The sequence below is a fragment of the Oxyura jamaicensis genome, chromosome 24, assembly GCF_011077185.1.
Source record: "Oxyura jamaicensis isolate SHBP4307 breed ruddy duck chromosome 24, BPBGC_Ojam_1.0, whole genome shotgun sequence".
NCBI lineage: Eukaryota > Metazoa > Chordata > Aves > Anseriformes > Anatidae > Oxyura > Oxyura jamaicensis.
In genome coordinates this window covers 7,182,667-7,210,630 of record NC_048916.1, presented here as the reverse complement: position 1 = coordinate 7,210,630, position 27,964 = coordinate 7,182,667, and the positions used below count along the sequence as shown (strand labels likewise).

General features: G+C 50.8%; 1 protein-coding gene and 1 long non-coding RNA gene across 5 annotated transcripts in view; both read right to left on the bottom strand.

The window, feature by feature from the left end:
• ZBTB16 (zinc finger and BTB domain containing 16) overlaps nt 1-27,964 on the bottom strand; it is a 76,850-nt gene that overhangs the window by 48,262 nt on the left and 624 nt on the right. The window contains exons 1-2 of one of the 4 annotated variants that reach the window (XM_035346020.1): nt 27,781-27,937; nt 25,848-27,164 (exon numbers count right to left, since the gene is read on the bottom strand). In XM_035346020.1, the coding sequence (XP_035201911.1) occupies nt 25,848-27,094 (1,247 nt within the window). In that variant the 5' untranslated portion in view covers nt 27,095-27,164; nt 27,781-27,937. Of the gene's footprint in view, nt 1-25,847; nt 27,169-27,780; nt 27,938-27,964 lie in introns of those variants that run through there. The other 3 variants (XM_035346017.1, XM_035346018.1, XM_035346019.1) reach the window with 3 other exon arrangements.
• On the bottom strand, nt 20,363-22,133 carry LOC118177941. The gene is made up of 2 exons (XR_004755981.1): nt 21,270-22,133; nt 20,363-21,099 (listed from the first exon to the last, which is right to left on the bottom strand). It is a non-coding gene; the product is annotated as an uncharacterized LOC118177941 (long non-coding RNA).

Here is a 27,964-nt window from a genome sequence, read left to right as displayed (position 1 = left end):
AAAAAAAAAAAAAAAAAAAAGATGTGCATGCGGTGTGGGAGAGAAAGAAGCATTGTTGGTGCAGGGCAGTGTCCGTGACTGACAGCAGGAATGAATGGGAAAGTGAGGGCTTGGATCAAGTCCATCAGAAAGTCCATCTGATAGCAAAACTCTCCTAAGTAAAACATACTTTTTTGGGAATGGCTATCAAATCCAGAGGTGTCAAAATTGCTTGTATAAACGAACTCCCGGAGGAGCTTTCAATATCGCATGGCACACGGTGGTCTCTGTATCTCATTCATAATGTTTGATTTGGCTTCAGTTCCAAAACCACAAAAACATCTGTACAGAAGGAAGCAAGTGATTCAGTGAAATCATTCTGGAAACTTTTAGCATATTTCGAGTAATCTCATGAAGGAACAATGCAGGCAGATGTCACACTGGAAGGACACTGCAGCCAGGGGCTCATGCCAGCGCCCAGTGCGGACAGGGAAGGGGGGACAGGACCAAGACAGTTTTCTTTTTTCTTTTTTCTTTTTTAACTGAAAGACCCTCCTCCATGATGCAGCCTGGCATCAGTTTTAACCCTGGTACACAAACACTAAGTGTGTTGTCTTCAGCTCTCTGAAAGCTACAGTATAATTAGTTTAGCTTAGCTTAAAAGACATTCTGCTTAAAAATAAACAAATACCTTCCGAGTTCGCCAAGTTATGACACAGGCGCAAGCCCTCACGGCATGCTCTGCTCCCTCATGGCCTCAGCCAAAAGCACACCGTGTACTCCACCGAAAAGCCCAGTCATCCCTGAGCTGTCCTTGTGCTTCGTGACCTCTTGGAAGAGGCTTTCTCACGATTAATTAATTTATGAACAGTTTCACCCCCCTCCCCAACATGCACAACAGGTTCCATGCAAATTCTGGAGCTTTTAAATTATACTGTTAATGAAAGCAAATAAAGGCAGTTAAAAGGCAATTTGCTCAATTGGTGTTAATATTTAAGCACAGCATGTGTAAAAACAAGATCACAGAATTCAGTTTTTCCTACAGAAAACTTTCAGTCCCAACTTTCCCTCACAAAGGATGAAATGCATCCAAAGCACTCTGCACATCGCTTGCTTTGGTTCCAAAGCCCCTCAGCATCAGGTAATGAGGCTTTTTATTAAGTAAATTTTTCACATTAGCCTCATCAGTTTCTATTGCAGAGAAATTCCAATCTATAAAACGAAATCAGCTTAATCATGGTGAGATTAGATCCCGCATCCTGGAGGCAAACAGAATTGCTCGCGCTGCCTCTCCCCTGCACCCAGCCGTTCGCAGCCCCAGCGCTGCAGCCCCGCGCTAGTGAAAGGCTCCACGTTTCCACCCTGAGCTGCCATTCACCTCGCCGCTCAATTTCCCCAGGCCCATATTTAGCACGGATGCCTCTAAGCTAGCAACTCCATGCTGAAATTTCTCCTACTCCTCCACCTCCAGTAACAGCAATGAACCGTGGGCTCCTTTGCCCCGTGAGTGCCGGCACACTGCCCCCCCGGTGCCCAGCACTGTGCAGTCAGGGTCTCACCGCGAGGCTCCCGCACCCTGTGCTTTGCCCCCTGAGGCAGCACACATCTCATCACACCTGTTTTTTCTGCAGCTCTGTCTCTGCAAGGAAAACAAGACAGCGCTGATATTTGCCCTTGCCACGAACACACTCGCTGTGAAACACACACGTACCAGGCAAGGCAGAGCACTACATGTTTTGCCATGATTGAAACGTTGGCATAAAGCCCTGAGCTCCATCGTTTTTATGCCTTTATTTCCTCTTCATTCCCCAATAGCTGGCGAGCTGCATCCATGGACAGCGTCCAACAGGCGCTCGTTCTGCACTGCCCTGCTTAGCCCCAGAAGGACAAAAGGGGCCAGGGCAGACACCGAGTAACGCCTGGGAGCTGCCACCGGCTTTGCCAACTCCTGCAACAGCGAGAAACCTGCTCAGTCCCTCCTCTGCCCAGGGATGGGGCCTGAACATGACCAGAAATGCTTCCTCCATCTCCAAAGGGTCCGCTAACGCACCTCACCCATGTACCTGCTCTCAGATAAAGGGGAATTGGAAATGGCATTCCTTGAATATCCCCAGTGAAACCAGATGGCCAACAGAGGAAGGCTTCTTGGCATTGTATTCACTTTGCCTCATTGACAGGAATCGAAGCCTCGGCGCTGAGCTGCGCAGCCCTCAGTGGCAGTGGCCTGTCCTCGGCCACCCCCTGCATGTCCCGGGCGGCTTTGGTTGTGCTCCCCCGAACAACAGCACTTGGACCCTGAGCCCCACGGGATGTCAGAGGTGGGAAGTCCCTGCTAGGAATCAGTGTTTCCTCCGCAGCTGCACCTCTGGCTTTTTTAATTACGTTTCACAGAGAAGGACGTTTATAGATGGGCTGAGACCAGGCAGCCTGTAGCCCCACTGGTAGGTGGATTTCTGGGGGAGACGCAGGATCAACGGCCAAGGCCCTCTTTTTACTAGCACCACGCTGACCCCTGGGGAGAGCCTGCAATGTGGGAGACAGCCAAGGCAAGGGGAACGGGCCCAAACCCTTGCTGCAAAGAAAGCACTGGGCAGCCCGTTCAGTCCCTGCCTCTCCGCGCAGGGGAAGGTGTCGGGGTGCAGGGGAGCAGGGAGGGCAGGGCCCCCACTGCGCTGCAGGGCACACGGCAGCCACGTGGCCGGGGCACGCATAGGAGCTGCCGGGGGCACCCGAAGGAGCAAGTGCCGACCCTGTAACACCCCCGCTCAGCACGGCGTCACGGCCACACGTAAAGCCTGACACAAACGCGTCAGGAATGCGGCACAGATGTCTCTGCACCGAGGCTCGCGCAAACAGAACGCACGGTGAGGATCGGCAGCCAGCCCGAGGTGCTGTGGGACGCCACAGCCTTGGCGCGTGCCGGGTGGCGGTCCCGGGGGCGAGGGGCACATCCACGCACCGCCATGAACCTGCCACCAGGCTGGGAAGAGCACCCCTGCCCCATGCATCCCCAGGCACGGCTGGTGAATCGTTACAGAAAAACACCCGCCGTGTCCCAGTGCTGCTTGCCCCAGCTCCCAGCACGGAAACCATCACGGGAGCTGCAGAAAACAATTCTGGTGTTGCTGGGGGAAAAAAAAAAAAAAAAAACGCTGGCAGGTTTAAGGAAAACTGTCAGTTTACACGGTAATGGCGATCCAGCACAAAAATAATATGCAAAACCCACAATCCTTAATTCCTTTTCTAAAACAGTGCTGGTTATGTCAGTAGAGAAAGTCGAGAGTTTTATGTTGTGCAACACAGAGACAAGCACACAGCTAAAGAAGTACTACTCCTCAAGTTTCTGAAGCACAACTATAAACAACAAAAATACGGCTAACGTTTGCCTATTAATTAAGTCCGACTCTTGGAAATGTCCTGTTTCTCAAGTTATGATGCTGTTGCATAAATTTACTTTCAAAACAGGCGCTGCCAGTGAATAAGAACTTGATTTCTAATGGTTGGAAATATTTTGTACACTCTGCTGCTCCCTCTGTACCCCTTTGTCGGGGCCAAGGTCTCCGAGCTAAAGTGTGTACCAAAAGACCATCTGTAGCTACCGTCTTTACAGAGAAGTTTAAATAGAAGGATGAATGAACACAGGAATTAATGAATGATAAAGCCGTATGGTCTCAGTCAGCCTCCTACGCTTGTATGTGGTATTCAAACCCTCCCAGCCTTCTGCCACAAAGAGAGGTTTCTAAGCTACAAAAAAAGGGTGTGTGTGTGCGTGCAGATTTTTAAAAACAAAACCAGCAACTTGTCTCAAAGTTCCCACAAGACTTCCCTGCCTGAATCTGGGGGAAGAAGCACATGTTAATTCAAAGGGGAGAAAAAAATTGGTGTTTTCTCCAGAGCTGGTTACAAAAAATCCCCTTTGATATCAAAAGAAGCCCAACAGACTCAGCTCTGGTGATTATCACCGCTATCGCACCACGCGCACGTAGTGGCAAGTGTTGCCTGCGAGCCCTGGGCAGGCTGCACACTCCACTTTGGGCAGATTTTTTCTTGTGTAAGAAATCCAGGTAATGAAAAGAGAAATTTGAATAATTCAGGAAGCAAAAAATCATCATATAAATCTCAAGCACGTGAGGTGGGCATGTCTCCTTGAAGAAGTCCCTCACATGAAGTCCCCGTACTGAAGAAGATCCCTCCGGAGGAAGAGGATGACTTCAGACAATGGCACTAATTCATGGACTAAAGGCACCACTTTAATCATCTTGGAAGGCAAATGTGGAATTAATTAAGCAGCAAACCCAGGTCCTCAGAGCACAAGACGTTGCGAAGTGTCAGCTAGAAAGTCGCTGGGGTCTCATTGCTGGGTCCAGCTCCGGGCGATCCCTGCAGTGCCCTCACCTCTGCTCAACTGCTGCATCTGCTGGAACGTGGGGCTCTGCCCTCAGGTTTACCAATAAACCATAATTCGTGGTTGGACTGCTACTTCCAGCACAGGCTTTGCTTGGACATGTACCCACACAGCAACAGGAATGCGAATTCAAGGAAACAAGTGGAATATTTGAAAGGTTTTGCACTGGCAAAGGCAGGCAGGTTTTTGTTAAGCAGGCTGGACGGAAGGCGATTCCTTCCCCACCTCCTGCCCTTGGTATTCTCCCTCTTCCCCCTGCCCCAAGTCCATTTGGTAGAGATTAAACATGTCCATTAAAAGCTAACAAACCCTAAAAGGCCCTAATGGGTATTTTAAGCGAGGGGTCGCAGCAAGGGTGTGCTCAGGAGTGCATCCATTATAAAGCACCTCCATAAAAACAAACAAACCAAAACAACAAAAAAACCCACCATACATTGCTAGCATGGAGCAGAGGGATGCAGACTGAGCTTTCCTCCAGGAGCTCAGCGTCGGCTGGTGACTCACAGCTGGAGGTTGCATTTGCTCTGCTCTATGAATGTTAACAACACCGGGCTGATGGCTCCCTTCCTCACCACAAGCGCTTTGAAGAATGAGCACAAAAATGATAGCTGTTTCCTGGCGCTAGAGGAACTCAGCGCTGCTGCCTCCGCATGCCCTGCTGCCACGGTCCAGCCCCACTCCTGGAGCAGCACGGCGCGCCAGGTCACACAGCGCAGACCCAGCACCGACGGGGAGCTGCCCGCGTACCTGACCTCCCACATGCTCATCGCAGCATGCCTGCAATGGAAACGGCAGCTTCACAGAGCAAAACAGGGTCAGCATCACGAAAATTGGTGGCGAGGTGCGAGAACAGCAATGGGTTTTTGCTTCTCACTTTCCTACCCCTGCTCGTCTCTACCCGGAGATCTTTTGTAAGCGATGCAAACCACTTGCTCTGGTGCTCAGGCCGCAGAAGAAAAGATGATATGGCTCATTATGCTGTTTGTGGGAGATTAAAAGGTGACATTCAGAGAAAGACAAAGAAACAGATGGAATCACCTACTGTTTGCTAAAGGGGAGCTCCTGCCAGTCCAGAAATATTAACAAGGTAAACTGAGGATCAAAAGCTCACAATCTTTCAGATTCCTATTCAAGATCCCCTTTTGTTCCAGGGGCTGTTGGGGGGATCGTTTCTTTCTAAAATAATCTGCTGCTGCAAAGGTTAATGCATACATGAAAAAAGCCCTACGCGATATTAGAATGCTACTTTTATTTTAAAAGCCATCATGTGTAAAGCATTAGTGTTTTTGAAATTGCATTCTTGAGTTAATTAAATGGACAATCTTTTATACATAAAAAGTGAAAGAAAGCAATTAAAAGCTAAACGAAGAGAAACTGCCTTTTCATAGTTGCACGCTACCCCATTCCCTTTGTATTAACTTCTCCTGAACGCAAGCGTCTCAATGGTGCCACTGTCCAAGCGCGGTGTTTATAGCACCCTTGGCGACAGTTTGAGCAGTATTTGTCTTCCTTCTAAGTTTACCTACGAGATTTAGCATAACAAAAAACCTCGCTTGGGCAGCGTTTTGCAAACAAACAAGGAAGACATGGAGGTTTGCAGAAATGTCGGACTTATTACACGGCAGCCAAATGCCGTCAAGAGGCTCCATGGACGTCAAGCCGAGCCGGAGCAGCGGTGTGAGAGCTGCCTGCTCCCGGAGCCGTGCGTCCCCGTGAGCTGGGGACGGGGCTCCCACGCCTCCTGTCCCACGGGAGCCCCGGGGGCCACTGTTGCCCAGCCCCGCACGCGGTGCTGTGCTGCTCGGCTCTGAGGCGGCTTGTGTGAACCACCCCCGTGCATCTTTAACCACCTGCAATAACGAGCTGGGGTCATTGCAAGTGTATTTATGGCTATTTAAAAGCAGATTTGCGGTTTCTTTTCTTGGACTAGCTAGAGGGGAGAGATGGATAAAGTATAACTTCCCCATAATAAATGGCAGGCAACAAATTTCCATACACAGAAGCTGTTTGCCAATATTAAGTCTGACAGTGTACCCGACTGCTTTTAACTTCATAAATACTGGCAGCAGCCCAGCCTGCAAAAGAAAAGGCAGAGAAGGAGCGGAGGGCACAAGCCTGCCGACTGCCTGCCGTGGGACGCAGCCAGGAGGGACTGGCCACCTGGGTGACAGCAGGAGCACAGCGGTGGCAGAGGCTCTCCTGACTGAGGCTAGAAAGCAAACTTTGAGGGAAGGGAGCGATGCTTCCAACTTATTTTTTGCCAAATGTTATATCCAAAAGGGAGCACAGTAAGGAATGGCCAGCAGCCAGGAACTCTGCTTTTCAGGATTTTTTGATCACTATTACAGTGACGAGTTTGCTAAGGAATCTAACTGCATACAGAGGACAATTGCTTGCCCTGTAAAATAAAAAGACACCAACTATATTTAGAGAAATAAGAGGCAGAAACCTTTCCGTTTGCAATTTCACTAATTGTTCACAGTGACACTAACTAAAGACTCAATTTTTTCCCTAGTGAGAAACACACTGCTACGCGGTTCAAGAACGGTTTTCCTCCTCCTTTGAGTTGTACAAGTGTTATGTTGTCCTGCTGATAGCACAGGTCCCCCGCATTAAGGGATACACTACAGTGTGTGTTTATATACATGTGTGTGTATACACATGTACAGACTCTGACAGCAGCTGCAACGTACTTCTTGCTCCTGGTGGGAGACAGCACGAGCAGGCACAAGCCAATTTCCAAGAGCACTGAGGTCCATTCCCACTCCACATATATGAGCACCCACAGAAATCATACACACACAGTTCACAGATTTCCTACATTCAGAGACATTTACTGCTAGCAATGGTGTGAAAGCCAGCAATTGCTATCTTTACTGCAGTAAAAACCTGACCTTCAGTTTTAGGAAGGAGGTAAAGTTCACTATTGATTAAACCCACCGTAAGCTGTTTATAATTACTATTATCTCTGACTTAATCTTGTAAGAGGTCAACAGTTTTACAAAAATCTTGCAAGTCGTGTCTTTTACCTCCCAACTTCATATCTGGGTCAAAAGGTCAATTACTTCAGCTTGCTAACTTTAGATTTGAAAAAAAAAAAAAAAAAAAAAAAAGTGAGTCATCCAGATTTCCCCTTTAATTCCTGCCTTTTTTTTTTTTTTCCCTCTACATTTTTGGCTTCTTAAATGTACGTACCGATGACACTGAGGGCTCTGATTTCATTTCACCTCTGTAGTGCTGCAGGAGACGGCACCTCCAGCCCCTGCGTGGGGACTTGTGCTTGGTCCAGTACCTCCCTTGGGGCTCAAGCCCAGCACCAAAGCATGTGGCTGCTGCACAACCGTGCTCCTACAACTTCCCCGTCCAAGTTCTGCACCACCTGATCCTGCAGTGAACCAAAACCACTTGCATTTCACGTGCTTCCAACATGCAACATCATCTTGACATACAGAGCTGCGATGGATAATCAGAAAGAGGCATTCCTTGTGGAAATGACCACATGGACCCTTCCTCTGGCTCCAGAGCCCATGGAGAATTAGGACCTCTGAAGCCCTTCCCTTTGAAGTCAATGAGATGAGTTTCCTCCACTTCCATGGGATGATCCCAGCCCACAAACCTGGCAGAGCCTCAGCCACCAGCAGGGTGGGAGACTCGGGTGGCAGGGGATCAGGGCACAAGGCTTCCCCGCTGCTGGGATTTGGGGTCTGGGTCCTCATCTCTGCACTGAGCACCGCGCCAGCACGCATCCCTGCCAGCAGCCAGCACGTCAGGAGATCTTGCTGCCCCACTCATCCACACCGCTGCCTCCCTTCCCAGGCATGTTAAACGGGAATTTAAAACCAGGGGTCTGCTCCCCTACCTGCTGCTGGGGGTGGTGAATGGGAGCGGCACAAAAACCCACAGAGGCTGGGGAGAAGCCCTGAAGATGAATGAAGATGTGACCCAATCTCTCATCCCGCCAGGCTTCACTCACTCGGCACGGCTGTGCAGTATAATCAAATATCATCACTCATATTATTTTACCATTCTCCTCTTTCCCCCCTGCAGAAGGAGGCTGCTCAGAGGCTGTCAGGCAGCCCTGTTCTGCGCGTGTAATACCACGCTCAGGGAGCAAAAATCAATAGCTGCTGTTGCACCTTCTCCTGTAAGATCATGACTCTGTTTTAGGAGGATACGAGCCTCCGAAGTGCAGCCTCGGCAAACAGAACATTGCTCAACTGTTCTGCAGGCAGGTGTCATAAACAAGCAGGCACATGGCAAACATATTGATTTCCCGGACCTTATCGCGCAGCAACCAGTGCTCAGTTACCAGGCTACTTTAATATGTAATTTACTGCAAGAAGGGAGAGCTAGACTGAGGGTGTCTGAAATATTTACTGTAGAATCGACAGGAAGACTGAATGCATAGGGACGTCTGGTTGTGCCATGCTGTAGGCAAACAGGAGGCAAGGTATGGCAGTTGTTGCTCCAAGCAGTTGTCAGTATTTTCTAACTATCAAAAAAGCCCCTCTCCACCGCAATGAACTGTTTACACAGATGCTATTAATCTTCTTCTGCAACTGTTTACGCTATGAAAATATAGTCTCAGCTGCCTAGGTTCTCTGTCTCCTTAATTTAAATTCAGATGCTTAATTTCTGTCAAAACAGAACCCACTGAAATTACCTCCATCCATTTATTGTGCTCAACTTGCCTTGTCATCTGAAAGTCCGCACAACAAAGAGGGGAGGGAATCAGAGGAAACTGGAAGAAGAGGGAGGATGCTGGATTTGGAAGACTTTTCTGACCTGCTCCAGCCTACCTGGGAACAGCCATGAAAGCAAAGAATGAAATCAGCCCATTTTATACATGCTGAAAGCACCCATCTCCAGCTAACACTATCTCAGCTTTCTCACATTTCTTCACCAGACTGGTGCTAAACTTCACCAACGTACTCTGACTTTTATGAGCTGTTTCACTATGGTGTCACAATCAACACCACTTGCACCACACTTACCCAGACAGAAGAAAAAATAAAATCATCCAACAGGTTATGAAAATAAAGCTGTTTAATGCTACTGAGTAAATAGCAAGAGATAACATAATGTTACAGAAACACTTGTGTGACGTGCTGCTGCTGCTGCAACCCTCACTTTCAGATCTTGGGAGCCCAGCATCAGTTGCAAGCATTAATACAGGATTTGTGGGGTACAGTATACCTAACACAACAGTATACCTAACAGCTTAATGGAAGAATTAACATGTTTTAAAAGAGCAAGGCCCTTTGTGGAAAGAAAAAAAATACACACACAAAAAAACACGTTAAAAGGCTAAACTACATCTTGCATAACATTATGGCAACTTAAGGCATTAGAGTCCCGCTTCTGTGCCTGGGGAAGGAGGCAACCCACAGACGGCACTGGCTGTCTGTCAATCCAGAGCAGGGTCAGCGCTTTAAACAAGATAGCATCTATTTTAATAGCAAAAGCAGGCTGCTAGAGGATTGAATCTTGATATAGTTACTTTTAATTAAATAAAAATAAAACTGCCTACAAATAGTTATGTGTGGAATCCAGCAAACCCCACCAGCAGCCCGCCTGCCAAGCCCGCAGGCAGAGTTATGGCAGGAGGAAGGGATGCCTTCCTGCCTGTACTCACACTTTTGGCAATTCCGCATTTGTTTAAGGGTGTTTTGCAGATGTAACATTAATGAATCCTTTGGTTGTACCTATTAGAGGTTTGCATTTTCATAGTACAAACTTTTTAAAAATCCTTTTTATACAGTGTCTTTAAGTAGATCTTTTGGAATTTACAAGATAAATACTGGTAATTTGATTCTTATCTTCTTCAAATCCAATTCTAAGCCAATTCTGTGTAAAGGACACTAATTATAGCCTGCAGGGAAAGAAAAGGTAACCTATCAGTGGGAATACACTTGAAACATTTAAAAGGGTATGGGACATTGAAAAGTTAAATAGATTTCAAATCTGCTCTTGCAAGAACAATAATTTGTTATATGAGAATTTTTCTCTGCACTATTTCTGCTCCCTAGCATGTATTTTTTTGTGATCATCTCAGTGCTGCACTGAAAATAATTGCAGTTAGTTTTGCATCTAGTTTGCTAGCACTGTTTGCAGATCTTAAGACTATCCAATCTTTCTGAGAGCAAACCTAAGAAGAGATAACAATAAGAACAATCAGATCTTTATGCAAAGACAGATGCATTAATTTTTACCCCTATTTGCACTCTTCAGAAGAATAGTCTTAAATGAGGTACTATTTTGTTTTAAAGATAGTATTTTTCCAGAGCTATAGCTCTAGCAATACGTGCAACATTTCAGACAAATGTTTACAGCATGGGGGATAGAAAACCGCTACTATGCAATTGCAAGGTAATGTTTTACCCTGGTTGCTGCTCTGTAACCAACAGCCCTGTACAACGCAAATAGACATCTTCAACCAGCCCAGGGAGGAATGCTTTGTGGTTAAAATACTGGATTGAACTGAACACACCTAAGTTCAACCCCATGCTGCTCTGTCCTTTTTTTTTTTTTCTCTGATGACATTGTACTTCTCACCATTTAGTGCAATATTTTCCAAAGTTCTGGACACCCCAGGAAGGACAGCCCAAACACATCCCACAGATGGCCAAACCCTGTTATAGGGAGATGGGGAAAAGCCTCACATGAATGAGCGACTGTGAGGCAAAGCACGAAAAAATCTTAGGTATAAACAAGCAGTCAGGTCATGCAATCAGTACTCGTGGCACCCAAGTATTTGGGCAAAACACAAAGCATGAGTCCACGAACTTCATCATGGAAAGATGATTTTTTCTAAAAGGTGCACAAGCCCTTGCTGGGTGTGAACTGGGCACTGCTGCAGAGCGCCGCTGAGCAGCGAGGTGAGGGAGACCCTGCCAGCAGCCGCTGCACAGCATCCTTTGACTGTTACGGCACCTATAAAATAATAAAAGCCCTGCTCCGCAGCGCAGGGCCAGGATGTGGAAGAAGATGCAGGAAGAATCAAAGGGCCTTGGCAATCCAAACAGAGTGGCTTTTAACCACACTACAGCTGGTAACTGCTGGAGCCCAGCCTCGCACCATCACATGAGGTCCCATCCCGAACTTCATGGGAGCAGAGCTACTGTGTGGGCTGGCCAGCAGACAGTTCCCTCGTCCTGGGTGGGAGGAGAGCCGTGCTTTCTGAACTGGTGTCAGGGCAGCGCTGATGTCTGTCATTGCCGTCCCTTCAGAGATGATGCCACGCTCTGTCTTAGCACAGTGACACTACAGCTATCTCGTGCCTGACCTGGCCCACACAGGGCATGAAAGGTGACAAAACAACTGAAAATAAAAGCGCTGAGGCCTGCAGCAGAACCAGGGGTGAAGCGCCGGAGATGCCACCTGAGGAGGCAGCATCACCACCACCTCACAGGGACACCACTGACAGTGAGAGGGGCAGGAAGAGCCCGACTGCCACAGCAGCTGCTCAAGCAGCTCTAAAAACAGGCTTTTTTTTCCCCCCAAATCATGTAGGCAAACATTTTCTATTACTCTGCTTCCATGATTCAGCAATTCAAGTCTAAGAAATAAGAAGTGTGGTAATCCACATATTTGTGTGAAATAATGGTAAATTCATGCCTTCAATGACTTACGAGAGCAATGTTATTGAGAAAAGACATTTCCCTTTTCTAATGTTGAAGGAAAAATACAGTTATTTTAAAACTGCAAAAGAATCAACTCATTAGTTAATAACAGGGAAAAAAATCCTACCACGGGAAAATGGTGTGCCTGAAGCAAGAACTAAATCAATATACATTTTTTTTAAAAAGCAACCATGTACTATACATACCCAGCCCCAAACCGCAATTTACCTTGGACAGAGGAGACACCTTAACAAACACAAAGCCCTGTGGCAGCCCCACACCGTCACTGCTGCCACCCAGCGCAATTCCCCAAGCCCTGCGTGGCCCTGGAGGGGCAGACAACAGCACCAGGCTCTGACCTGCACCCCCCAGAGATGGTGCTGTCCCAAAAGCCAGGAGCTGCCGCTGACACAGGACTCGCATAAGCTCTGGGGACACCTCGCTGCATCCAGCTGCTCTTTGTCTACTTGTTTCTGCCTGGCCTCTCGTTTTGTCGCTGCTGTGCCCAAGCACAGCACCCACATGCAGGGTTCGCAATGCTGGCTGCAAGCAGGGCGAGCGGCAGCAGCACGGGCACCGGCACGGCCGCCCGCCGCGTGGTGCAGCTGAACGCAAGGCCAGCCTGGGCTTACCATCGGCAGCTGCTGTTTTAGGAGATTCAGCTCCAGAAGTGACGTTTAACCAAAACCTGCCCTGCCAGGCCTCCATCTAATGCCACTTTCCGCCTTTAAAATATCTGTATTCAAGAGGAGGGGTGGGGGGGGAATTGGCGCTGTCCAGGCATTTTGTTCGATTCTTTGCAATACAGCTCCATCACAACGTAGCAGGTACTTTCCAAAGGCAAATTTATTTAAAGAGTGAGGAGATGCCAGCCACGGCCTAATTTATCGCAGAGCTAATGGACAGAAAAGCCGCCAAAAAAGACAGCGCTCCACCAACGGCCCATCCATAAGAGAGCCCGACATCCCTGGCGCTGCACCAGGCCCTTCCCCGCAGTCCCGGCACTGCACAGGACAGGAGCCTGCTCGCTGTGCTCTCACACCGGGGACAGGACCTGCACAGCCGAGTGCCGTGGAGCTGTGCCGGGCCCTGCGGGCAGGTGCTGGCAGCGGAGCAGACATTTAACAGCTGACTTCACACACGGTGGGAAATGCACAGGGCCATGCACACTGAAGATGCAAAAAAAAAAAAAAAAAAAAAAAAAAAAGGCAAACAAAAAAAACAACCAACCTACTCATAGCCTACATGAGAGAAATTTCAGCAAGCCAGGACCAATGGCAGGGCACACTGAGCCTGCAAGACACAGCCCTGCTCTATAAACACAATACAACGTGGGTGTTTTTGTTTTTTAATTTTGGCAGGAAGAAAGTCTCCATTACTTGCTTTAGGTCAGTGATTCTTATCAGTCCCCAGCAACTGCATTTGTGGGTAGCACTAAACATCCAAGCAAACGGGGGGGGGGGGGGAAGGAGAGAAAAACAAACTGCATTTGCCTCTTGTCCTTGGCCCACGTTACCTGACCATTGTCACGAGGCGAGCAAACAGGCTGCGGTGCATTAATACCTACGGCTGCACAATGAGGCATTGTGTGCTCTTTTTATGACCCCCTCTCTGACACACGTATCACTATCGGGAAGCTCGCCACGCACGGCAGTTCCATTCACTTAGCAACAAAGGTGCTAATTAGGGAGCTGTTTTCCACCTCCAGCGGGTGGAGGATGCTGCGCAGCTGCCCGTGGTGGGGCTGGGCAATGCCCATCCTCCCAGGGTGGGGACAGGAAAGCTGGCCCTTCTCGACCGCATCCTGCACCGAGACGCGGCGCTCAGCTGGACAGGTCCCCCTTCAAAACACAAGGTCGGGGCGGGAGCCAGCTCCAGAGCTGGACACGGACACTGGCCAGTGCCCCCAGCCTCACTCGCACAGAGCACTGGCCGCGGCACAGCACCCCTGGAGCCCTCTCCCCATGCACGTCCCTGACACTCTCAGCACCCTCTTCGGGGCAGCCCACAGCAACTCCCACCCCGCTAAATAATGCATTGGTCAGTCCTAATTAACACAAGGGAAGGATGATATACATTTCTTTGTTGCTTTAAGTTACATTTGGTTAGACGCTGAGGGAAGAGCCGCCTCTAGCTAAAGGGTCAGATAAGCTAAAAATCAATACCAGTGACTGCCTCTGCATCCTTAAATCCCGCGCCCCTGCCCCAGTGCCAGGCAAGGCCGGGGCAGCCCCGCGCGGCTGACTCAGTGCGGGTGCGGGTTGGGAGCCAGGGGTGCCCCAGTTCCCACAGGGCCGCGACCGCACTGCCCCTGCCCGAGGAGCCACCCTTCCCTCCGCCCCAGAAAACACAAAGCACAGAAACCCCAGAAATCAGCGAGAAACCACCCTTCACCTGAGTTCAAATGAACGAAAATGCCTGGGGACAGCATGTCAAAATGAGAACTACCCCCCCATCCCGGCCCCCTGCTCTTTAAAACAAGAAGAGGCAGGAACCCAGGAAGCAAAAATAGGTTTCTGCTTAAAAATAACAGCAAGTTTTCACTTATTTCCCCATGGGAAAGGTTTTGATCCAAGTTAAAAATTTCCTGGAAAAGATCCCTTTGGGAGGGAAGCGGGGCTCCTGCTGGCTGTACAGACCAGGGCCGGGCTCCTGGCGCCACGGGTGGCAGCAAAGCCTCCGTCACTCGCTCCTGCTGCTCCCTGGCAGCACCCCAGAAGCTCACACTGCCACGCACTGACGTGGCTTTGTGCACCAACAGCCCCTCTAGCAGCCACGTGGCCCCTCTCCTTCGCAGAAGTGCTGTCTTGCCTCCTCTCGGCACTTTGGATATATTCTAAGAAAAGGAGGAAGGAAGAAAGAAAAGAGGAAGTCACCGCATTACTGGTAAAAATAGCAGAGAGACAAACAGAAAGGTAAAGAGGGTTTGGGTTCTGAATGCTTCATCTTTTCGCAGAAAAGGGCTGCTGGGACGGAGAACCTGCACCTCTGCCCACGATGTGCCGGGGGCACGAGGGGTGGCAGCAAGCAGACCACCAGGCAGCGGCACACAACGCCTGCAGCCTTATCACACAGCCGGGCCCTGTGCTGCACGCGGCGACCGCAGCCGGTGCCCAGCCCGAGATAAGATACCCGGCACCAGCACGAGCTGCTCCGTGCTGCCAGCAGCAAGCTGTGCGGCTCGGCGAGGTGGCCAGCATCCACAGGCGATCTGTGAGCCATTTGGGGGTGGGGGCTTGTGGCGTGTCTTTGCTTTGAATGTTGTCTTTTGACACCAATAGAGAATACTGAAAACACGGCAATGCTGAAGGCTGGAAGGGGAGCACGGCCAAGCAGCTTGCATGGCGAGATCTGCCACCAGATCAAAGGCTGTAAGCAGCGGCCATGCATGGTGTGGGGTTGTCCCTCTGCCCCTGGCACGGCCCCTGCCATGGAGCTGCCCTGCACCAAGTATCTCCTCTCTGTGAGGATGCTGAAAGCACCCCACTCGCTGGCTTTCCATGGGTTTTGCCCCCCCTTTGCCAGAACAGATGCACAACCAAAGCATCTCTTGCGAGACCTTTGATAAACCCAAGCATGTTAATGCTATAATGAGAAATCAGAGGAGGGAATTCAGAAACTGTGCATTCCCAAATTTTGTAACTTGCAACAGGTGAGAGTATCGGATATCAACAGTGACACAGGACTGATGCTCATCAGCTTCACGTTCATCCCTTACCAGGGCAGCCCTGGTAAGCAAGGCAAGACTCATGAGGTCGTCACCTTCCCCACTTCCATGCCAGAGCAAGTCCCAGCAAACCCATGAGAAGCCTTAGCCCAGCCGACTGAAAGCCAACGGTACGGAGTAAAATCTGGAAAGCCTGTAGCTGTCCTGAAAGCCTTGCGCTTTCACATGTGCACACTTCCAAGAAGTCCGTGTGGGTTTTCGTTGAATTTTTTTAACGTGTGGTATGCGCTGTGGTTAAATCTAATTTCTTAGATTCATAATGTTCACAGGTTTACTCTGTACACTACAAAATTAGTACAACCTGTCCTTAAATACCATAATAAAAAACACGTAGTAAGCACTTTGCCTTTACTTATGTCATCAATGGTTTCAAGGAGGATGAATCACACTTCCTCCTTAACACTCCTTTCTAATATGATTTACTATAAATAATGCACAGAGAAAAGAATGAGGGAAGGTGACAAAGGGCAAAGCACACTGAGTCCACTGCCAGCATCGTGTCCCCAGACTTGGTGGCAAGAACATAAAAACAATTTCAACAGTAGCACTGGATATGCAAACAGAACGCACATGCTGTTACAGTACAGTATGTACACACAGATCTTAAAACAAAATCAAGTGATAGGCAGTAGTTATGTATTTTATACATGTGTGCATATATATATATATATATATATATATATATATTCTAATTCACACAAAGGAAATTAGATTGTACACTTTAGAATTCCTGGAGAAATTACAACTCAACACAAGTCCTCACCAAGTCAATGGGAAAACATGTTTTTAGCTTTCCCGGGGCCCGCAGTGGGAAGGACGAGCCCCCGGGACAGGGTGCCTCATGGCAGCCTGGAGTCACACGGGCATTTTGGTGGCACGTCACTTTCTGCTCGCTGCAAACACTGCTGTGTCTGCTAACAAAACAGCACGGCCAGCAAGGGCCTGCGTGCCTGCCTTGGCAGCGGCTCCAGCCACTTACTTGCTCTCCTTCCGTCCTTCTGAGTAAGCGGGTAATGGAAATGCCCTGGTGTTTGGGGTTTCAGGGTTTTTTAGTTTCTTTTTGTTTTTCCACTCCTTCGATTTCTGACTGTTTTGTAGGTCACCCGCAGGAGTAGAGATGCCCTGCTCCTACCACGCCGCGCCACCCGGCGTCACCCCATGTGCAGCCGGTGCCCCAGGGCACCCCGCAGAGCCCCCTGCCCCTCCTGGGCAGCTCTGCCCAGCCCGGCCACCGTGCATCCCCCCCGGCACCCGTCTGTGCGTGAAACCTGTGCTCATCAAGCAACCTGGTCCTTGTGCAGGGCTGAACAGAGCACGGGGTTATCGGCTGTGCTGATACACAGACAAACAACATCTCCTGTGCTGACACAGGTAACAAAGCACTGCATTTAACAGGGATTTATTGCAAGCAGTTCTAGTTGCACTAAATACACATTATGCCACTTTTGCCTAAATAGAGAAATATTTTCTAAATTGCATATTGCAGGCTTGTTTATTAAACAACATGCCAATAAAACAGCAACAAGATTACGAAGGTCAAAGGAAAACTAAACTAGCACAGTGGGACATGTATCCAACCATAATCTACTTAAAATCAGTTAAGAACACTACAGCGAAAATGATATAGACTGCACTGGCTGCCATCCAGAGCACACAGGCTGGGCCTGACAGGATCAGTCCTACCATCCTTCTCTGCACCCCGGTTTTATTCAAACTGCCTTCACACCGCTCCTCTCTTCAGGTGGAAAATGACAGAGCTGGTGGACAACACTCTCAAATAAAAGAAAAAAATATATCTTGATCTGAGAAATCTAGTGGTCAAGTAGCATTTATTATCCCCGTAGAGGTATCTGTTACTCTGCACGTAAACTGCGGAACTTATCCAAAACATTGCCAATGCAAACTAGTGCTCAAAAATGATAACAACCCTTTCAGGAATACTTCAGCGTAGATAAAGATTATCTGGAGTGAATAAATATGCAACGTTTCTAAATGCCCCAAACAGGTCTTTACAATCAGGCTCGAGCCTCAGAATAGAAATAGGTGTCACAAATCAATGGAAAGTACTCGAGCTCACAAGCCCAAATTCAAGGTACCTAACCTTTCCACACTCAGACTGTGCCTGCCTTATTTGCATTCGCTCGTTCAAAACGATGCACAAACCTTTCTGTATTCCTCATGTGATGCAGACCCTTCTGTCTTAATTTCTTGTACATTCACATACTCTGTATTTCACTGCCTATCTGTCCAATGGGTATTTTTCAATTCCTAGTCGTTGCTGTAGCTGGAGAGAAAACAAACCTCCAGAAAGAGCAGCAAGACCTGTGATGTTCAGCCTTCAAACGAGCACTTCAAACGAAAACACCACAGCCGGTAACGCTGCATGAAATGAGGCCAGCCTGCGGACTCTGCACCTCTCGCATGTTTAACTTTTTCTGGTCAGCCATACAAAACCAAAAAAAAAAAAACAAACAAACAAAAAAACCAAACAATAGCAGCGGCGCTTGCAGCCCGATCATGCCTAGCGGAGGCAGCACCCAAAAGAGCAGCTTTTTGGCTCAAAGCGAGCGGCAGTGTTTTGCTAGCACTCATGCGCGCAGGACTGTTATCGCTTATCGGCCGTGTGGTTTGCACAGACCGTGATGCACGTTTGAAAATCTTGCTCGAAGGCGATTTCTCTAAGGCGCCTGTGTGCATCCTCTGCCGCAGCCACACTTCCTCAATTCGAGAAGTAATTCTGGCCAGCAGTACGGATATTTGGGAGATGACACGCCGCTGCTCGAAGCCCCGCGGAGGAGGCAGCAGGACGCTGCGCTGGGCTTTGTTGCAAGAGAAAAGGCTGAGGAGCGGGGACAGACATTCAAACCCCAGCCCACGCATCTGGACACTGCCTCGCCTGCTAAGGTAAAGGCAGGACTGATGCCAAACGAAGAATTAAACCTACTATAAAGCACTTAGCTGCCTAACACCAGGCCAGAGAAAAAAATTGCAAGAAGAATGACACAATCCAGGGCTGCCCAGAAAGAAAGAATGAATGGAATAGGCTAATTTACACAGGAAGTGAGCACTTACCAGACCCTTCATCCTAACACACAAAACCCTCTGCCATATCTGGAAGCAATTACACCCAGTTAACATGATCTGCCTGCCACTAAAATTAACTGCAAACAGAAATATTTTTCACTTTTGCAACAGGAGATGCCATGGCCCCGTGTTTGGCTGCCGGGAAATATTTAGTAATTACTCATTTAAAGTCTCTCTTGAAGCTGTCAAGGGGGGGGGGGGGGGGGTTGGAAGAAGTAAAAGAAAATTCTTGCTAATTATGAGCAAAAAGGAAAATGCAGATCATTTTACTATACAGAAGAAAAACAGATATATGCAGCAGGGTAAGGAAACAGCCGATATTGTGTAGAAGCAGATAAGGCTGCACAGATACCCCGTTGCAAACTGACTGCTGCCTTGCAGCATTTCTACACATGAAGGGGAAAAAAAGATTTGATACTGTCACCCCTGAAACAGCACATTCTCTCTCAGGATTCCTCTATGAAATCAATAAGTGCCATTTTAACAAATACCACCTTGCAAGTTATAACAAGAACTGAAAGGACTCCATAACGCTTATTGAACTGCCATAGATGATCTTAAGTGAAAAGCACGCTTTCAGGAAAAAAAAATAACAGCCAGACAAGCAGCGCTGAGCTCAGGTTGGGCGACAGGCAGCATCCTCAGCCCCACGCACATCGCTCTTGTGGAAACCCCTCTGCTGCCCCTCCGGGCTCTGCCTTACAGAAGCCACGAGGAAATCACAGGTAAAAAGAGGGCACACAAGCCTTCACCATTGAAACAAGAGGAGGAAAAATGAGGAGCAGGTTCCTTCTCCACCTCCCCGAGGAGCCACCATGTACACCAGCCTCGTGCATGTTCCTGCCTCCCCATGCACTGTCCCAGCATCATCGCCACCGCGAGCCTGGGCAGGCAGCCAGGAGAGCTGCAAAAACCATCACCGGCCAAGGGGAAAACCAAACTCGTTCTTTTCTGATTGGAATTTCAGACTTCTCCTTTAAAAAGGATCGTCGCACGACCAAAAAGATCCGTGATAATTGACTGAATAATGCTGAAGCCAAAGAGAGCTGTTCCACCTCCATGCTTCAAGCCATGTATGGAAATGGTTAAGTCCCCCACCGAATAAATCAAAAGTTCAAGGCTGCAACATACCACAATGTATTCCCTCTTTCCTTATGACAAGAACCAGAGAAAGCCCGAAATCCCAAGCATCCTGCGCGGGGTCTCGGCTGGCACTCACAGGTTACACGCTCGGGGTCAGCGCCGCGGACCTTGGCTGCAACATTCATTTCCTGAGCGGGGCAAGTCCCCCTGCCCATAAAGCTAATAAGAGCTTCCTCGCATGGCAGACCCGCACTGACAGAGCTACTTGTCAGCGGCCACGCAGTGGGGGAACGCTGGTTTCCATTAACCGGTTATGATGCCAGGTGCCACTAATAAGGCCCATCAGCAAGAAACAAGAGCTGCCAAGTTGTCTTCAAACTCTGGAAATAATCATGGGCATAGTTTGGGGGGCTGCTGTTTTTTAAAATTTTATTATTATTTATTCCTTTTCCCTCCCCCCCCTTTAAGTTTCTTTTGCAGCTGAGCTTAGTGCAACACAAATTGCTGAATGCTTAAAATAAAATAAAAAACAACTACTGTATCAGGCTACCAAAATTAACACTAATAACATCTCACAAAGCACTTGGGATCTGATTTATCACGTTTATTGCTTTAATGGTATACTGCATCTGTTTCTCACTGTGACATGTTGAGCAGTGCCAATGTGCCTAATGGCATTAGTATTACAATGCTCAGCTAATCCACTCGAAGACAAATGGAGGTGAGGGTGGCAAAGAAGGAGCCAAAAGCAGTATTTCCCTATGCAGCTACTTAAGATTTGCTACGGTACTAATGCTGCAGCTCCACGCAGACAGATCAACAAGCTACACGCCACAGGAATTGACCTGCCAGCCATCACACACCAGACGCAGCCCGTGGCCAGCGGTGGTTTTCCCTCACGGCTGGGTTTGGGGCTGGCACAAGTGCTGGCTCGCAGGCCCCTGGGCACGGGGGGCAGCACGCACGCAGCCCGCGGGCTGTGGCCCCAGGTACGCACACACGCAGTGGCCAAGGGGCCCTTTCAAACCCGGGTCTTTGGTAAGGTTTGTTCTGGTTTGCTGCACAACATCAAGCAGCTCAAGACTTGCATCCATAGTTTCAGAAGGGCTCGTGCGTTTTGGGGATGTAGGCAGACATGGTAGACCTCACTGCAAGGTGCTGAGCTCAGCTTCCTCCTGGCACCAGACAGGCAGAGCTGCCTTTCCTCTGCTCTTCAGAAGCGGGGAAACAGGGCAAAGGTCTGAAGTTTGGGGTATCGTGACCAGCCAGCAGCCAAAGTGAAAGAGCAAGCCTCCTTATTCCTACCGTCAAAATAATCCACCAGAGGACATGTCTGGTAGTTGACAGCTCAACCATAAAACTTTCTAACTCTTGCAAAAATCAGACGTGGAGGTTTGAAGAGAGGCTTCCCAAGGCAGGCACTAACAAAAGCTTCCACCAAGGCAGACAGATTTAAGGATGGCAAGAACAAGAAGAACCTTCCAGCCAAAGCCTCACTAAGCATTTCATCTGGTGCCAGTCACAACCTGTCTCACGACAACGTTCGCATAGAGCACTTTCATTTTTCAGCTAAGCATCTCCATGTCGCAGAAAGACGCATGCCATGCTGCCAGAGCACGGCATTGCTAAGGTGACTCTCCAGGCAGGACCGTGGGTTTGGATGCTTTGCCCTTCAAATCGTTCCACGGTGGTGGTGAACGACGACACACCAAAGGGAAAAGGGAGCACCGTGCCACTCGTGGGCTTCACTGAATCACAACTCCACCTACAGCTTCTCGGCTGCTTTAAACATTAAAAATAAAAACAAAACACACATTTTATAAAGTTTTAATGCATTTAACTTCATGATGAAAAATCACCCCAGATTCATGCGGCAGCTTGGCACAGCCCTCGCTTCAGAACTCGAGATTTTTCTTCATACAAACAAAACGGAAAAGGGCCACTGAACTATAGCTTTTTTGTCTGCAATTAGAGGCGACAATCAATACTAACATTAGATTAAGTTTGAACTTTACTGAACCTAGAAGGAAATCTTCTATAAAAAAAAAAAAAATTAAAGAGTCACCAACTCAATACACAGTCAATTAGTCAAAATCATAAGCTCGGTAAGAAGAAAAGCGGATCGCCAAGCGGCCGACGGCTTCCCAACCGCGGCGCTTCGGCAGGGACCCGAGGGCCGCGGCCGGTGGGTGCGGAGGCTCACGCCACGAGGCCCTGAGCTGCGGCAGGAGGCGGGGGGGGGGGGCACGTTGTGCTCAGACCCCAGATCCCTGCGGCCCCCCCTTGCTCTGAGCAGGGAGCAGTGGGTGGGTGGGTGCCGGCCCAGCGCCCAGCCCAGCGCCCCGCTGTGCCCGAGCCTGGGCACTCCCAGGAGCTCGGCGGAAAGGCTGCTTCACGATCTGCTGTTTTCCTGTGCGCACACGTTTCCCATACTAATGAAGATGGGAGCAACACTCAGAAGGCTCTGAGACTATAAACATATATATTTATACATATATAGGCATGTGTGTGTGTAAACAAACATACACGCCATATGCATTCACTCACTTGTGTAACGTAAACAGACACTGTACATGTTGGGATCCTCTTGGCTCATTAAGTGCACTCCTTACAGATAGAGTGGTTTGGTCTCTTACTCTCACTGCTGGGACTTGCTGGCACTCAGAAGCCATCCAACTGGGAAGTCGAGCACCCCGTGGTGCCAGCAGCACTGGAGGTGCCCTTCCTGAGCAGCCACCTTCGCCCCACTTGCTCAGATCACTTGAGAGCCTTGAAAGCATGGGTCCTGAACAAAACTAAACACACAAAATCACGGGTGGGGGGGGCAGGCAGAAATACTCATTCAGCAAGGGACGCCCTGCTGCCAAAGCCCTGGCTCTGCCCAGAGCAGTGCTGGGGGAGCACACCTGGGCAGCAGCCTGGGCGAGCAGAGCGAAGCAAGGGAGGTCTGGCTGCAGCCACAGCTGGGAACAAGGATGCTCCTGGCACCCCTGCGCTCAGGGCAGGGCTGAAAAGCAAAACTGCCCCAACAGATGCACAACAGGAACGGGTCAATCAAAGCAGCGACTTCACGGGTGACTCTGTGGTCCCTCCAGCATATCTTGACCCTGATGCGAGCCTGCAGCTGGCCCCCCCTCGAGCGCAGGCTGTGATGGGTTTTTAAGCGACAGCCACGGAACCAGGACCTCGGCACAGGCTGCAGGCGATATCCCTAGAGCCCTCCCCACCAGGCACTGGATCCACCAGTCTGGGTGGCAGCAGATGCTGGCTCAGGCTGCCAAGACCTGCAGTTTTCTATGGGCCATCCCAGACCACTGCATCCAACCCTATCCCACATCGGGTTCAGGAGCGAAGAGGAGGCAGCGTGGTGCAGCTGCCACCACCAGCAGAACTGCTCCAGCAGAGCGTTATAGAACCCGGTAGAGTGTGGAAGCTGTTTAACAGCTCCATAAATACAATAGGATCCCACAAATCCTCTCAAAATGGTAATTTTCACCATGTATTAGAAAGCAAACACTATAAAAAAGCCACATGAGACCTTGTCTACACACAAACTGCCTTGGATTTAGACTTCCTTTTTCAAAAAAAAGTTCATTTGACTGTTGCCCAATACCTTTCAACATGGACCGTCTTACAAATCAGTTTAAAAACGGCTCAAAGGATTTGGATTGCTCTGAAAAGTTTATCAGCACAAGGTGATTGCACATATATACAGCCTGAAAGTAAGAACACACAAATGAAGTTTGGCACTGGCTTAAACAATTGGCTTCAAGGCTACGTTTTTAGCAAACCAAGACCTCATCAGAGCGCAACGCATACTGAAGTTCTTGATAAAGATCGTGAATAACGAAGAAATAAGCTACAATTGTAGCTACAGTTGTCAAAATGAACCCTCCCAACACAGGAAGGTGGTTTGAGATGCACGCTCCTTCCTTCAGCAGGCTGGGCTGCTCTCCCTCATCTCCAAATCCTTGCGGACAGCCCTGCCTCGGGGGGAGACCACGGAGCAGCGGCAGGAGCAGCCCCGGCACAAGCTCAGACCGCCACCCTCTCGCAGCCTGTCTGAGATGTTTCAGCAGCACGCGCAGGGGCATCAGCTGCTACTCTCACCCTCGGGGGGAGAAAGGAGGATGCTGGAGACTATGGCAGAAAGCCACGTTAAAATTCTCACTGAGTGTTCACTGCAGCTCTCCCTCAGTGACGTTCAGCCTGCATCACCCTACGGCAAGCACGGCCACGTCTCTGGCCAGGGAAAAAGCTTTGGGCACGCAGGATTTGCCCCTTGCACGGTTAGCAAACACAAACCCCAGCTCTCCCACTCACAATACAGGGGAACAAAGCAGAAACCTTCTGCACGGGTGCACAAAGCAGGAGGACCGCCTGAGCACACGCAGCGGCTCCAAGTCACCAGCTACACCGAGACGTGATGCTGAGAGCTGAGAAACCTCCGCAGGGCTGCTGCCACCCTGCAGCCGAGAGGCAGCGGCTGAGTCGGTGGCTGCTGCCCCGCGGCCCAGCGCTGGCCGTGGGTCACCCCACAGCGCGCGGGGAGGCCACTGCAGGCAGCGAGCATGCGGGCAGGACCAGACACTGCCAGCAGCTCCCACGGGCACCAACACCGTCCCTGTGCATGCACGGCCTCAGCAGCACATTATGCACATCAGGACTAATTAACTTGTTGATTCATTAAAATTCTGAGAAGATGCTCAGTTCGGGCACTTCAGGGACGCTGCTGGGAGCTCTGGCAGCATTTATTCAAGCCTCGCTGCGGGGCTGCCGAACCAGCCGGCACCGCCGTCCCCAGGCAGGGCTGCGGCCACACTTCCAGCCAGCGCTGCGCTGCACCCGCTGAGGCAGGGCTGGTGCCAGGGGCTTTGCCCACATGGTGCAGTGCTGGCTTCGGTGCACAACCACTGTGACCCTACCCCTGGCTGAACCTGAGCAAGTTCTGGTCCCGCTCCCACAAGCGGGAGGCTCTGAACTCACATGCCAATAGCAGCCCACATGCTACTGCCCCGCAGCAGCTCTCCGAGGTGTGGGGATTGGTGTGAGCACCACAGTCCCCCAGCCAGGGGAGCCCCAAAAGCAGACATGCAGCCACCCCAGCTGAAGGTTAAATGCTGAACCCCTCGCTGCAGGGATGGACTCACGGGTCTGTCAAAGCACAAGTCCTCGGGGCTCACCCCAGCGACACAGCAATCCCAGCCTGACCTACATGCTACTTTGGGCAAAGTACAAATATTTCATGACCCGTGAGGCCGAGCAGCATCACAAAGACGGTGTAAAACTGCAGGATTAGCAAGCCGCAAAACCCAGCAATCCCAAACATCATCGTTATAGTGGGATATGAGAACCCAGTAGGTCTCTCCACCCTGCAGAAACAAGCCCTGCACAGAGGCACCGGCTACTTGCACAGCAGGCTCTTGGCAGAGGGTGGGACGGAGCTGCCTGACCCTACGGTGTGCTGCCCACAGGCAGCTGTATGCACACAGATCCTTAAACTCAAATAGCAGCAACCCTAAGATGCTCTGCAGACCCCGGCCAGGGAAACCAGGGGGGTTTGTGCTAGCAAGAAACACTCATCCCTCAAGCCTCTTCTGGGCTACACTCCCCACCCAGCACTTGCTGGAAGGAAGCTTCTGGTATAGCTGCCAGCCCTGAAAAAGTTACAACAGCTGACCCTGCACACGGGGCTGGTAGCCTGCATGCTGCTCCACCTCCCATTTTTGGGGATGCAGCTAGAACTTTGCACCAGCCCTTTGCACCGGGGTGCGCGACACCCAGTCAAAAATCAAAATCCACTATCAGATCATGCCCAACCGTTGCATTTGCCTCAAGAATAAAACACAGTAAGAAACAACGTGTTTTTAAATGGGGTGTAACACCCCAGCAGTAGCGAAACAAGTGACCAAACAGACATGCGGTGCTGGACACCACGAAGACTCACCTGTGCTGTTCGACGGTCTCGTTGTCCGGCAGCTCTGCCCCACACACGCTGCACTGCTCGCCCACAGCTCTGCTCTCCGTTTTCATGCCAGCTGCCAACTCCCCGAGCTTACTGAACAGCTCCCTCTGAATAAAGCCTTGGGGCAGGAGCCCTCCGTAAGCGCTGAAGTCCATGGACACGGCAAGGGCTGGCTGCATGTGAAGGGCAGATGGCATGGAGGGTGGCATGCCAAGCATAGAGTCAGTTTTGTGGTTTGGTAGCACGGAGTAGACACCCAGGGGTTTCTCGCTCGCAGCCGTGGACTGCTCCGGCCCCAGCGGCAGCCCCTGTCCGGCCTCGGGAGGCTGCTCTGTGCTCTCATCGCGGACATAGTGCAGTTCACGGGCACTGGTGATAACACTGCTGCGGGTCGGGGTGCCAGGGCCCTCCTTGCCCTTGTCATCAGACTTCTCCCCACTGGAAGCGCTGGACTCTGCTGTCCGGGGGCTCTCATGGCTGGAGGCATCCTCCACCTGCATCACTTCGGTTTTGACTTCAGCAAGGCCAGGGTGGCGGCCGCTGGCAGCATGCGAGTCCTCAGGGGCGTTCTGCTGCAAGGCGCCTTGCAGCAGCGACTGCCCGATGGTCATCAGGCTGTCCACTGCCGCCTTGGTGGGGCTCATGGCAGAGAGGCCAAAGGAGGTGGAGACGGACGGGCTTTGCTCCACCATGGTTCCTGGCATGCTCTGACCAGCCACGCTGGCATAGCCGCTCTCCTCGCTGGAATGCTTGGAGATGAAAAGACCCTTGATGTACCTCGATTTCCTGTCCTCCTCTTCCTCGGCACCTCCGTCTGTCATGGTGACTTCGGCGTCGTTTTCGTCAGATGCCTGGATGGTCTCCAAGATCTTCAGGCACTGCTCTTCTAGATACTCTATTTCTAGAATCTCAGCTGCATAGAGCAGGTCATCCAAGTCTTCAACCTTTGCCTGGAGGGTTGCAGTGTAAGCATACTCCAGTATCTGCTGGAAAGTCTTTGGTGAGAGGAAGTCCAGGGTGTAATGCTGACTGTTGCGGTGGAAGAGGATCTCAAACATTTTACTAGTGCAAGCCAACACTGTCCTGTGAGCATGGAACTCCTGGCTGTCCACCATAATGACCACGTCGCACAGCGTCCCCGCCAGGCGCATCTGGTTGGCTTTGTGTAGCAGCCCCGTGGGGTGGCAGGGGTTCTGGAGCTGTATCATGCCCATCTTAGTCAAATCCATAGCGATCCCGAGGTCCACTCATTAGGGTGCCTTGTCGTCGCTCAAATCTGGGACCAGCTTTGTGTGCCGACTATCTGCGAAAACAAAAGACAGAGGGGGGGAGAGGAGGAAAAAAAAAAAAAAAAAAGAGGAGGGACGGGGGAGGAGAGAAGGAGAGGGAGGTTAGCCGGAGCTCTGCGGCGAGTCACGATGCACCGAAAAGTTTGTGCGCTTCGCTCGCGGCCGGCGGCACGGACGGAGCCGCGGCCCCGCCGCTGCTGCTCGGGGAGGAAGGCGACAGCCTCGGGTGCGCATCGCCGGTGCGCGAAGCCGCCGGCAGCAGCCGCCGAGCCGCACAGCTCGGCACGGCACAACGGGCAGCGCCGGCCGCCCCGTCCCGCCCGGGGGCTTCGGTCCCGGCGCTGTGCCGCGAGTTTTTGATACGCAGCTCCGCAGGGCATCAAATATTCATCAGGTGCAAGGCGGCGGCCGCCGCGCAGCGCCGCGCCGCGAGTCCTCCGCGGCCGGCACGGGCACGGCACCGGCACCGGCCCCCGGCACCGGAGGGCGGCGGGGAGCGGCGAGCGCCGGAGGAGCCGCGGCGGGGAGCGCGGGGCGGGGGTGAGGAGGGGGGAAGGAGGAGGAGGAGGAGAGCGAGGAAGAGGCCGGGGGAGCCCCGCGCGCGCCCGCCCGCTGCCCGCACTCACGGCGGCCGGCGGCTGCTCCGGCAGTTCGCACTGCCCGCTCTCATCGCCGCCGCCGCCGCTCGCCGCGCCGCGCAGCAAATCACCGCGGCGCCGGCCCACGGGCCGCCCCGCGCCCACGTCAGGCCGCCCCCACCCCCGACGCCGCCGCCCGCACCATCTTGACTGCTGGCGCCGCCGCCCCCCC